The sequence below is a fragment of the Protopterus annectens genome, chromosome 16.part0 (genome assembly GCF_019279795.1).
Source record: "Protopterus annectens isolate FY-2018-M chromosome 16.part0, PAN1.0, whole genome shotgun sequence".
Lineage (NCBI taxonomy): Eukaryota > Metazoa > Chordata > Ceratodontiformes > Protopteridae > Protopterus > Protopterus annectens.
This window is the reverse complement of record NC_056750.1, coordinates 604,512,314-604,526,321: the sequence shown is the minus strand read 5'-3', so window position 1 is coordinate 604,526,321 and position 14,008 is coordinate 604,512,314. Positions and strand designations below refer to the sequence as shown.

Sequence of the window (14,008 nt, the reverse complement as noted above, 5' to 3'; positions counted from 1 at the left end):
CAGCAATCGTGTTCTTCATTTACCTGGATTGCAAGCGAGTCATGGAAATTCAACTTTAGGGGTAAATAATAGAGTCTACGCTAACTCGCCTGAACAAGGCATGACACAGGCTACCCCTACTATTGGTGGCTTTTTGAGTAAAATTGATTTTTTGTTAAGGCGAACATGGACGCCAATGACATGCCTACAACCAGTAATACTGAACCAAACGTAAGTAACATTTTACAGCTTGTTAACGCGTTTGATTCAAAACTATTTAAATGCAGAAAACTGCAATTGGAAATATCATACTTTCAACAATGTTTAGCTAAGAAAGTGGTTCCTACAGGGCTTAGACAGTGGTGATTCCCTGTAGGACTTGTAGAGGGGTCACAGTTTCATAATGATTTGCTGACATTATTTGATAAGCAAGCTTTTGAATTAACTTATTGATTTTACATTACAACAAGGAAGTTGAAGTTCTCCAAAAAGACTTGGAAGCCCTTGAACATCAAATTAAAAGTGACAGTGACTTTCTAAGGTATAAATACGAATATTTTCATATTTTTGATAGCATTGAGGCCACATTGTGCAAGTTGGTTAACATCAAAAAGAAAAAGATAGATAGAGATGTTCGCGAATAAAAAAGCTTATCCATGTCCCCCTCCTATTTTTAAACCAACCAATGAACCCAGGCAAGTTCCAGATTAGAGTGGACATTAAATTTGGCCAACCAGGAGGGTGACTAGCTTACTCACCAGGACGAAGAACCGCAACCTCTTCGTTGTAGTGAGCGTCTTATTAACAGTGCTAACAGTCATGGTATTTCTACCAGTGAGCAGCAGTTGCCATCCTCCTCAAATTCAGGTAGCCAAAACAATTTGCCCCAGGGTTTTTTTCCCAGGAACAACAAATCCAAGCAGAGGAACACACATGCGAGGAACAATTTTGGCAACTCCCGGAACAGGAGGAACCCGAGGAGGAAATAGTCAGTATACAACAAGACCCGGTGATTATGGTGGACTCTAGGGGTGACTTTAAAATCTATAATTACACTAGTTTTGACATCAGTGAAGATATGGTGGACTTCCTTTCAAAGGGCTTATCTTTTGTGCCGGACTCCCACTTTGATGTTGTCAAAACTATTGTGGACTTGAAACTGTTTGTAAGGAAACTTAATTTAAATATCTTATTGCATGAGAAGCACTCTGCCAGTGTTAGTAATATTTTTAGGACTCCTAGTGTTTTTAACCCCCCCCCCCCCCCGCATGAGGCCCTACCTAGTTTTGAGAAAACGTGCGAGTTAGATCTTGGGGCTTTAGCTAAGAATAATTCTTACTCACACAAATACAAGTTGAACATTACTAAACTTGAGTGCGACTATTTCAACACTGCAGAATTCTCATGTTAGGGTGATGAAACCGGACAGGAGGGGGGGGGGTGGTTTGGTCTTCATGGACCAATATTCATATGTTGACAAAATGTTTAAAATGTTAGATACGGGTTTCTACACTTTGGTCACTATCAATGAAGTTAACCAAGCTTATAGTAGGATAAGAGGCATGATTGAAGATCTATTCTTGGAATGGGTCATTGACATTGACTGTTACCATTACTTGACGGTGGTGGCCCCTAGGCTCCCAGTTTTGTTTGGCATTCCCAAGATCCATAAATCTATTGGAGATGCACCTTTCCGTCCCATTGTTGATGGTCGTGGGTCCATCACTTACGCATGTGCCAAACTGATTGACAATATTTTGAAACCACTACTAGAACTCGAGCCGCAAATTTGTAAAGACTCATGGAGTTTCCTACACGATATAGGGATTATCCCTTTCAACAGTGAGTGGTGGTTTCTAGCTATTGACAAAGATCTTTATACCGTTATTCCTCAACAGCTTGGCACACAATGGGTCAGTGAATTCCTTAGGAACAAAAAGACCAACTATAATAATGTATACTTGGTTGAAACTTTATTGGAAATTGTATTGAATTCTAACTTTATGCTGTTTGAGAGTAACATCTACCTCCAGTGTTCAGGTGTAGCAATGGGTTCACCGTGTGGGGGCAGTTTTGCCAACTGTGTGTTGGCATATTGGGAAAAAACATTCCTTTTTCCTGATACCACATTTAAAGATAGTGTCGCCTGGTACACTAGGTACCAGGACGACAGGTTTATATTGTGGAAAGCTGATCGCTCTTTGGTTCCTCCCTTTACAGAAAGGATTTCTAACATGACCAACTTTTTAGAATTCACTTAAATGACTTACAGGAATGGAGTATTAGTTTCCTTGATATTTTGTTGATCAAGGGATCCTGTTAACCGTAGTCTTAGGAGAGAGATCTACAGGAAACCCACCTATTCCAACACATTCCTTTTTTACACTAGCAGCCACCCTAAACATCATAAAAGAGCCATCGTAAAAGGGCAGATGGTTAGGGCTGCCAGGATGGTTTCCAAGGATGAAGATTTTTTAGTGGAATGTGAGCGTTTAACTAGCATGTTCACCAATAGAGGATATCCCCCTGGGCTTGTTCTTGACATTAAATCTGAAGTTATTAATAAAAGGAGCTCAGGTTTTTATAAACCACTTTTGTCTACTGCAAGTCTCGTCCCACATGGTGACCACACTTCAGAGAATAGTGTTCCAATGGAGAATCAAACAGGCCCTTTTGTGACTAGATTTCTGTGCACCTTCAGTTTAGACCATTTGTCCATTTTGAAGGTGCTAAAAAAGAATTGGTCTTTGCTCACAGAGGACCCCCAACTACTTAAGTTTGGTGATGGCCCGAAAGTTACCTTTAGGAGGGGGCAAAACTTGAAATCACTGAGGTTAGATCTAATGCCCTGTGGGTTCACAAAGTAGGTATGACAAAATGTGGGTCATGTAAGCAATGTAAACATGTGTGTACAAACCCCACGATTAGGCTGGGAGATCAGCTCTAAAAAATTAATGGTAAATTTAATTGAGAGACCAGGGGTGTTGTTTACGTGGCTAATTGTCAAAGATGCAATGCATTTTACATCGGTAAGACCGAAAGAAAAATTAAGCACCGTATCTACGAGCATACATATGCTATACGTAGAGGTGAACACAACAACGCCCTTGCTAGACACATTGGTTATTTTTCTGACCATTTCTTTAAGTTCACAATTTTGAAGAAAGTGGACTGTGATGTTAGAGGGGGCCCTTGGCAAAATCTTTTAGAAATCTGTGAACTTTTTTGGCAGATTCGTACAGCTGCCTATATGTATCCAGGTTTAAACAACTATGTGTCTCTTAGCTGTATTTTAAAGAACTTATCCTTGAAAAGATCATTTGTGGTGGTTGTTTAAGTTTTAGGGTCTGTAGGTTTAAAATTTATTGTAGGAATAATTTTATTACGATAACTTTTAATTTTAATTTTTATTTACATGGTGTATAGAGACTTAGGATTGTTTAATCTATACTTTTAGGATGCAAGTACATTGTTTGACTGCTGGTGTCAGTAGCATGAACACACACCCCTTAATGGGGTAGTGTGATTCGTTAGATTAAACACATTGAATTAACATAATTTGTTTTATATAACCGGTTTGACATTCAGAAATATTTGTTCTTTTGACTGAAGGAGCACCATTGAGTTCTCCGAAAGAGTGTGCTTACTTCATTAAATTTAAACTTATTTTACATAGTTAGCCTGGGTTTGTGCTTCCTACAGCTCATTAGTCTGGTTTGCTACACACATATACTTTTCCTGGGTTTACCACTTGTGTGTTTATAGTGTCTAATAGGTATTTAAGATTGTATACATACTATGTTGGTGGCGTAAATTTAGAGTATTAGTTTGATTACAAATATTCAGGGCTGGTCAGGTTGATCTTCTACAAATGGTGATGCACAGTTTTTCTGTGGTTAAGTTTAAGTGCATTGATGTGCAATTTTCAGGTGTGTCCACAAGGGGGAGTGTTTGAGTGGTGCTATGATGCTTAAATAATGGGACAGATGTATTGTTTTTTGTTTTTAGTTTGCTTTTTGAAGAAGTTGGTACAGAGCGCCGACGAAAAGCTTGGTTTTAAGCTTAATAAAATTCCTGTTTGGTATTTTCGTTTATTGGCATTCTTTACAGACATTTTTTGGATTATTAGGAGTCCTGAATATAACCTCTGGATTACTAGGAGCTTTTTAGAGGTGCAGCGACCTGCAACGGTGGTATTTATCAGTTCATCCAAAAGAACATTACTAGGAGCTTTTTATAGAGGTGCAGCGACCTGCAACGGTGGTATTTATCAGTTCATCCAAAAGAACACTGCCTATAAATGGCTGACAAGTTACAGTACACCAAATGCAATTATGCCCACATACAACACTCAAGTGATCCACTCAATGTCCATACTGAATGTGACAGTCCAATAAACCTGTGTTGCACAGCAGATCAGCCTTTAACTGGGGATTTTATTTTAATGATCTTTCCATTAACTAAAGAATAAGGTATAGTACTTTACAGTCTCTCTCTCTCTCTCCAACTGCGGTAGCATTGTCACCTCACAGTAAGACGTCCTGTTCGATTCTCAGCTAGAGCATCTTCTGTGTGGAGACATGTGTGAATGGGCGTACCTTCGTTGAAGGTTGGGCGCCAGGGCTGGCAACTCTGCACGTAAAAATCTACTGCCAATCATTAGTGGACCGGAGTTCTGCTGTGGCGACCCCTAACCGGGAAAAGCTGAAAGACACAAGTCTCTCACTCTCTCCTAGTACACAACTCCTGTTCAAATGTGACACGGACTACGTACCCTTCTTGTTTTTAGTCCCATGTTTTTTAGCCGTTGTCAGTTCCTGCTGTATCTTCTGTTCTAGGAACTCCTGCTTCTTCACCATGATCTCCTCGGTCTCTCGCAACTTCTGGATGGCCTCCTGGGGACTAGGAGTCTTCCCTTTGGACTGTTTGCCTGGAAGCACAAAAAAAAAAAAAAAAAAGGTTAGCAAACCCGAGTTTAACTGTAAATTTAAAATATCATATCAGTTTAAATACCTATTCATATAATTAAAATGGGTGTTGAACAATATGAGATGCACTAAAAACTTCTAAAATTATGCATCATCTGCACAATGAAATGTTTTGCTTAATTGAACAAATAAATGCTTTGAAATACAAAGTATTTAATAAAATGCAGTTGTCTGCATTAATTTATTGAACTTTAAAGAGAAAACAAACAGCATTTATAAACATCTAGCGTCTCTTTAAAATTACTATGTAATTCAACATTTTAATAAAACTTCTTTTGTTAATACAGATTAGAGAATGGGTGACCTGTACATCGGCACCCGAACTGCAGGACGAACGTTCTCCAACAGGATGTTAATCTACAGATAATTCCCTCTGAAAAAAATAGTCTGCTGCTTCACAGTAGCATATTAAGTGAGACAGAGAAGGGGGTGGGCCCAGAGAACGATTGGGCAGTGGCAGCATCAGTTTAAGAGGTTTGCATACCTCTCGCCATCTTAGCTCAAGAAATCTACATAAAGCCTAAAATAAAGGAGAACAAGGGCTCAAAAATAGGAACAGATGTTCAAATATTGCTCTTATAAAATTACAAAGTTGCTTGAATAACAGGATTTGTGTTAACATGTTAAGCTGCCGTAGAGCTCGAACTAAACAACTGTCAACTTTTTTTTTTTTTTTTGCAATAAAAAAAAAAAAAAAAAAAAAGAAAAAAAGTGTGGGTGGTTTGTGCGTGTGCGTATACAAATGTGGGAGCAAGATTGATAAAGCCATTATTTTACACTCGCTAAACAGAGCTTTTGCTGTTTAGCAAGTGTAAAATTAAAAAAAAGAAGAAAAAAGCGTTAATGCGTTTCTGTTTAGGTAAGTGTGAATGCCTACTTGTGTGCATAAAAGTAGTGGTGTGTGTAAGTGCGTGTGACAGGGGTCTGAGAAGAGTCAGACAGAGGGGCAGCAGCAGTTAGTTAGGCATTGGCATACATCATATAATAAGAAAAGAAAGATAAATAAATAAAAAAATAAAGGGGAACAAGTCAGAAACAAAAAAGAAATATAAATTAAATAAAAAAAAAAATTACTAAGTAGCTTGAACAGAAGGAAGGTTTTTAGCATAGATTTTCTAAATGAAATTTAATCACATCTGGAATTTATGTCATTACTTTAATACTCGATTTCCCTATTTAAATCAAAAATCAATTTTTTTAGGGTAAATTCATAGAAAATACTTCATCCATCAGCATTTAAATATACTTAAACTTTGAAGCATTAGGCAGAAGAACCATTTTACATCAAAAACATAAAAAGGTAGCATAATAATAAAAAAATAAAGTAAAACAATTTTACAGACAGCCCATTCTCCAAGCACAATAATGTCCCAGTATGCAACCTGGACAAATAAATACAAAAATATCTTCTCATTTAATTACGGTTGCAAAGAATGGAGGCTCAGATTAAGTCATGCAAAGAACACAGACATGCTTAATGAAAGAATGCCATCTACAGCCTCATTTCCGATTGCATCTCCTTTCTGAACCACAGCCCATCTATTTTACAAAGACTGCTGGCTGGTCTCAGCCACTTCCATCAATCAGCATTTATCAATTGTGTCAGCAGTGTAGCAGACTTGCTACTCTTTTCCAAACAGATACAGTGAAGCATGTTTTTTTTGCACTGTGTGGTCTCTGTAGTAAAATGGAATTGCCTTGTAATTGGAGACTCCATCACCAGGCATACTGGACTCTGCACTTGTCAGACTGGACACATCAGACTGGGACTCTTTCCTTTCAGTTGAATCCCACCACACCACACACCACAAGGGTCCCTCCCACCCTCCAGTGGGACTGATGACCCCCCCCCTGATGGATATGGCTGATGATTGGATGAAGGACCCAAACACACAGAAACACATGAAGAAATGCAAAGGAGACATACTGGAGACTACTACCCATGTGTCAAATGCAGGTAAGACTGGTGCTCAATGGAACCTCCCAAGAATGAACTGTTCATTGTATAGACTCCACATAGTCTAAAAAAGCAGTTAGAGCAAAGTCTACCATCTGGACATACAGATATAAGCATGCATGCAGTACTTTCTAATCTTGACCGCAGCTCAATGCTTGTGGTTATACCAAAGTCATTAACTATCAGAGATCCAATTACACCTAGACAGACTCTCCACAACCTATAAACAGGCTTTGCAGAAAAAACCCAAAACAAAGCAAAATTATAAATAAATTCACAGCCTGGTTGCATACACACACTCCACACCCAGGAGGACCATGAAAAACTTCTAAATGCCTACCAGCTCAGGGAGGAGGGATATTTTTACTCCGGTAGTTGGGCCAACCAAGGGCTTCCAAAGCAGGAAATCTCAGGACTGCAACAGTGAAGCACGAAGAACATCGCAAAAAATTAAAAACTTCCTGAAAACAGGATGAATGGGAATAGGAAGATAGACACTTTTTAGGTCTAGGAGACCAGAAAAGCCTGTGGAAGTAAGAAGAGGAGTCTGGAAAGAAAGCATCTAAAAAGAAGGAATCTTAAGTGTTGAGAAAGGTGAGGTCTAGAAGAGGTCTGGCATGAACCCTCTTTTCTGGGAGCCAGAAACATTCTGGAATAAAACCCTATACCTCTTTACAATACTGGAACAGGTTGGATGGTGCTTTGATCCAATAGATCCTGCAGAAACACAGAAAAATAAGCAAGTCTGCCTGGAGGAGGTTGAAGACTTGGGGGGGGGGGGTACATACCATAAAGTAAAAGCGATGGATAACGGACAGAATTCAAGACTAAAGAAATCTACTGCCAGACAGGAAGAGACACAAAGCCTGACAGACAGGGAAAACTGGCCCAGAGGAGGGGGAGAAAATGTCAGATTAAAGACAGATTTGTCTTAAAAAGTGGCTTTTGAACTTTAGACGTTTGGGTAGGTTTGTCAGAGAACATGCACTTAGGCCGATTAGGCTGCCTATAAACAAAAGCAGACTTGGAAGAATAGTTAAAAAAGTACAGTTTTGTACCTACCATAAATGTAGATGTCCGATAGGTATGCATCTGCAGTCCTAACATATGGGTTGTCCTGCCTCAGGCAGCCCTTCAGTCGGCCGGATTCCAAAGTCTGGGTCTGGCCTCGGCTGATGTTGCACTTCACCCGACGTCATAGCTGCTGTTTAATGGGTATAAAGGCATCAGCCGACGCCATTTTCCTCAGTGTTTCTTGCCCCAGATGCCAGGTGCCCTCTAGGAAGGCTAAATTTGGATAAATGCAAATAATTCCAAACAGTAGAGAGCAAACAATATAAGAATATATATATATATATATATATATATATATATATATATATATATGAAATTCAAACACAACAGCCCAAATTATTATGAACACAGTCCCTTAATAGCAGCAAGCAACGTTTCAAATAGCGTATCAAATAGCGTATCAAGTCACTGTTTGCAGATAAATCCAATAATGTCAGCCAAAAGCGTTGCTGAATAGTAAGGTTTAATACAATAAAAACTAGAAACACGTAAGCGCTTTCACGGTCCAAGCCGCTTCATCAGACGTAACAATTAAATATAGCGTCAATGTCTAATTTATAGATATTTCAAAACGCTTAATTAGTTAATTATTCAACTATCAATTAGTTAAAACAGTTATATACTACAAATTAAAAACTGTACATTTATATCATTCATTTCATCAACTTAGAATACGTTATAAATATGTTAAAACAAGCAGTGGTGAATATATATGATAATACCTATACAACTACATACTAATTTTGCAATACAAACACAAATATGAAAATATATGTGTAAAAAAGATGTATAGATAAATAAATAAATATAACTATCTGAGGTGTCTCTGTTTCAACAGAGGCTTTAGGGATACACTATCATTAAGCCCCCTCCCCCTATGTGCCCCTAGTCGAAAAATCCATTCTAACTCTGCACATTCAGTATCATTTGTTATATTTCCTAATCTCATACTTATATGTTGTATATATATTATCTGGAAAACAAAAGTATGTGTTGCTCCTTCACTTACTATATGTTTAGCCAGTGCATTATAGCATTCCCTTCTAGCTATACTATAGTAGTGATCTCTTATTCTTTCCCTAAGTGTTCGATTTGTTTTCCCTACATAAAAATATTGACATATACGACAATGGGCCACATATACTAGATTCCTTGACTCACATGAGCCATTCACCCACAATTCCCAAAGTCTCATAGTGTCTGGGTGCCTAAAATACCTAGATTCATCAATGTGTATACATTGATTACAATTATTGCATTTTCTCGTACCATTGTATCTAGGATACCCTATATTCCCTATTTCTAACGGTACATTGGTACGATAACATAATTGATGCTTCAGATTCTTAGAGTTCTTAAAAACATAACTGGGCCGTTCTCCAATCACTTCTTTAGTTCTATCATCAGTGAGCAGAATATTCCAGTTTTTCTCAATAACTGTTTTTACTCTATGTATATTATTCCCATATGGTAATATCATACTCACATTTGGTCTTGTGTTAACATTCACAATACTATCACTTACTTCGTTCGCTTGTTCAATAGAGAAATATGGTCTAGCTTGCGTTCTTCTTTTGGCACATACTTGTTTACATATGTAGTCAATGTCTATTGCACTGTAGCCTCTCCCCATGAAATCCCTCTTCAGTCTCTTTAGTTCATCTGCTAGTACATTATCATCACAGCATAGCCTTGCTAACCTCAATGTTTGTCCTTTTATTATATTATTAAATATCACTGGATTATGCATGCTGGTACGATATAAATAAGCAGGACAGTAGCATGCTTTTCTATATATAGTTGTTGTTAGACTATTGTTATTATTTAATGTTAACTTCACATCTAAAAAAACTTATAGTCTCTCTTGAGTATTGCATACTAAACTTTAAAAACGCACTTGTATTATTTAATGTATTAAAGAATTTCATTAAATCATTTGATGTCCCCTTCCAAATTAAAAAAAGGTAATCGACGAAACGTCGGTGAAATATTATATTAGGTTGTCCTACTAAATTATCTTTTTCCCATGCAGCCATTATCAAATTTGCGTATGCATTAGCACAGCTTGTTCCCATTGCCACACCGCTTTTTTGTTTATATACAATATCCTTAAATAGAAATATATTATTATCTAGCACTAGCTCTAATAAATAGCATAAAATCTGCCTTCAATTCATCATATTTACATTCTGTTACCAATAAATTATGTAATATTAATATACCAGCTTCATTGGGTATACAAGTAAACAATGACTCAACATCTAGGGTAACCATAATGATGTTGTTATCCCCCTTTTCTTGTGGTGTCAAATACATAAAGATCTTTCAAAAATGCTCTGTATCTTTTAATACTTGCTGGTAACCTTTTAATACTTGTTTCAATTCCTGGTCAAGATATACAGATATTGCTTCCGTTATCCAGCCAGCTCCCGCTACCACTGGTCTGAATTTCGGAAGTGGTTCCCAGTTATTTGCCTGCAGAGCAATCTTTCCACATAAAGGAGCAGTCAGTTGACAACTTTTAAATCTTCCAAGCACTTAAGTCACTGAGACAGTTTACCATGGGTGGGGGGGGGGGGTCTTGCTACTCCCTGTTTTGGAAGTGGGAGCCCCCCACCGCTTAGCCCTGTGCGTACCCTGGGACTGAAGCCTGGGTGTTCTGCTGGTTCTGGGTTTGGACTGAGAAGGCTTTAAGAGGCAAGAAAAGGCCAATTCTTTGAGGGCCAATGCCTACTAAATCTTGGAGGCTGCACTTGTAGGAAATCTTTAACAGTTTGCATAGATTTAGCTTTTTCCTCAATCTTTTCAAGAACTTCTTCTGCTTTGTTGCCAAACAGGCGGTCCTGATTTGAGGAAGCATCCAGCAATTTAGCTTTAACATGATCTGGCAAAGATTGCTTCTTAAGCCAAGCATGCCTTCTAAGTACAGACCCAGTGACAGCAGCCCTGCAAGATGCCTCTAGTGAATCAAAACCACATTGCAAAGTATGCTTTCCAACCTGTTCAGCAGAATGCATTAAATCCTGTAAATCCTTACTTTCAGCAGAGTCAGGAATCATAGCTTTCTGTTTAAGCAATCCAATAATATGCTGCTGATACTTTAGCATATGAAACTGGCAGTTTAAGGCCCTAATGGCCAAAGTTGCAGAAGTGTAAATTTGCTTACCCCCATCTATCCAGCGCCTGGAGTCTATCAGAGGGAGTAGGATTTTTGGCAGTAGCAGCCTTAATGCCCTTGGGTCCCTGTGAAATGATCTCAGGATCCGCAGTAGAATTTTTAAAAAAGGAACTTGAAAGAGTCAGGAACCCTGTAATATCCATCAGGTTTCCTGAAAGCAGGAGGTAGAGAGTCAGGGGCCAAGCTAGATTCGGAAAAGGGATCAACAATGTTTAGTACAGGAGGGATAGCTAAAGGCCTGTGTTGGGGCACAAGTAAGAAACCCCTAAGCCTCTTTTTAGAATCAGAGTAATCCTGGCATTCCCAGCGAAAGTGCTCCCCAAGAGTATGCAGGGTTTCACTAAAAGAGAAATCCTCTGGGGGGGGGGGGGGGGGAGCAGAGGGAATAGAGTCCTCTGCATCAGAATTCTCATAGGTAGACCAGGGTAAATCTTGGTCATCAGAGGAAACAGAAATTTAAGAATCCTGGTCAGAAGTATAAGCAAATTCAGTCCTAGGTCTCTGAGGGGAAAGGTTGGCTTCCCGTGGATTAAAGTAATAAGGTCTTCAGCCATTCGTATTTGTTTTTTAGGCATAGAGGACTGACCATGCGGTCTGGGTGTCAGTTTTCTAGGCATGGTTCAAGTTTTAGGCCTTGAAGAAGATGGCGTCTGTTTAATATGCAAGTCAGTAGGCCTGACTACACCCTCAGAAGCCAGTACCTGCACAGCGGCTCCGGACCAATCCAAGGAAGAGACATCCGCAGGTTCTACAGTTGAAGCATCTCGCAGCATACCGGACTCTAGACTCACAAGCCTCTACTGAGACCCATTCGAAGTAGCGGGAATCAGGGGCTGCAAAAGCGCCACACTGAGTACCAGTGAACTGGCAAATGGCTTAGGAGAAGCATCGTCAACAGCTTTAGACAAAGGCGGCCCGTCTCTGTCTTTATCTTTGCGTTTTTTTTCGGAATGCCGGTACATTAATTTACCTTAATGTAAAACCTGGCACAAAGGACTTTGAAAATGAATCACACTGCAAGTCCTAAAACATTAATCCAAGTTTTAGCTGAAACAGATTACGCCACATAAAAAGAAGTAACCACTTGAGGATTAATTTCCTGTACTGGGACAGAATGTTTGGTATACTGTGATGACTAAGGTACAACCCACAAAAATGACTGAATGAAATGGAAAAAACAAGGATTTTACAAAGTTGATAGAAAGTCAAAAAAACAAGTATTTATTTTATTTGTTTTACTTTTGTTTACTGGGTTTGGCCAGATTGCGTTTGGTTTAAAAAACAAACAACCTTTCAAGCCAAGGCCTGGGTAATGTACATGATGACGTTAATACACAATTACACATACATTTGCTAATCTAATTGCATTTATATATGAAAGTAAAGGCAAGTACTGCAGTATAAAAAGATATATTTCTGAATTAGTACATATCTAAACACAGAGCAGGTGCATTAGTGTGTTTGTCAGACAGAAAATAGATCATGCGATTAGTGCTTAAAACTTAGAAACAGAGATGAGGAAAGACGTACTTGGGGCAGAAAAAAATGTTAATACTGCAGTTGAGAGGTGGGATGTAAAGCAGGATCAGATAACTACATACATGGCAATCATAAGGCTTACATTAGAAGTACAGTGACAGGAGGCGAGCAGTGTCACAAAACAAAGTAAATAGCTGGGATCTTGCAAGTCAGACAGTGTAGGTAAGAACTTAACCACAGTAGTAGATGGACTTGTCACTGTCGCAGTATTACTGACTGATGGGTATCCTGCAAGGGACAGATGTATGACTATCTAGCATGCCAAAGCCTAGGCGTATTTCTCTTACAGCCAATGTATGAACAAAGCTCGAGAGCTACAAGGTACGCAAGGGAAATACAAGCATGTATTACCTCTGGACTTTGACTCAGATTGCCATGAAAGGAGTAACAAAAAAAAAAGAAAATAAAATCTAGATTGTTTGCTTGAATGCTGAATAAGCCATCTTTCAGTCATGAAAGGAAAGAACTGGCCGTATTTTTCTGATGTCTTTGGTTTTAAGGTAATAACAGAGTTGTTTCTGGACATAGAGTGTGTGCGGGACAGCAAAAAAAAAAAAAAAAAAAAAAAAAAAAGTCAGTCAAATTTCCTCAAGAGAGAAAGAAAAAAAGGTAGGGAGGTTAATGGAGTGAAACAAAATATCATTAACTACTTTAAGCATAAAGGATGGGTTTGTCCTAAGGGTTACTCTCCCTTTACAGAAAATGAGGAAAGGTGAAGAAGCCATAAGCACTTGCAATCCTGAAACCAGTTTGGCTGAAGTTAGAGCTGCAAGTAAAAGTCTTCCAAGTTCAGAATTTAAGGGAAGTGGAGGAAGTAGGTTCAAATGGAGAAACTGCAAGTTTTTCCAAGACAATTTTTGATCCCACAGGAGAAGGAATGTACAGTTGTGCAAGTTGAACTTATCATTACGGGTAGATATGGTCCTAGCAAAGCTTGATCTGGACCTACAGAAGGAATCAAACTTATAGTGCTTTGTAAAAGTAATTTACAGTGAAACAAGTAGCAGCTTCTACAATACTTCTAAAATTCAGACCTTTCCAAAAAGCCATAGATGTGGCCAAGGCCCTGGTAGAGTGGACTTGACCCTGCCTGGAATAGTTTTGTTATGGAGAGTTTAACAAAACATAATAGCCTTAGAAAATTTGGAAATAGTCTGTTTTGACACAGGCTGTCTCTTCTGCTTACCTTCATAAGAAATGAACAAATGATCAGAAGACCTGAAAGATTTAGATGGTAGCAGAGTTGTCTGAACATCCAAAGTATGAGGTATCCTTTCTCCCTCCTTTTTAGGT

The 14,008-nt window shown here is 38.6% G+C and overlaps 1 protein-coding gene across 1 annotated transcript in view; it reads right to left on the bottom strand.

Moving 5' to 3' along the window:
* Window positions 1–14,008, bottom strand: part of LOC122790936 (charged multivesicular body protein 4b-like) — a 410,904-nt gene that overhangs the window by 339,579 nt on the left and 57,317 nt on the right. The window contains exon 2 of the mRNA XM_044058640.1: window positions 4,754–4,909. Coding sequence (XP_043914575.1) covers window positions 4,754–4,909 — 156 coding nt within the window. The remainder of the gene's footprint in view (window positions 1–4,753; window positions 4,910–14,008) is intronic.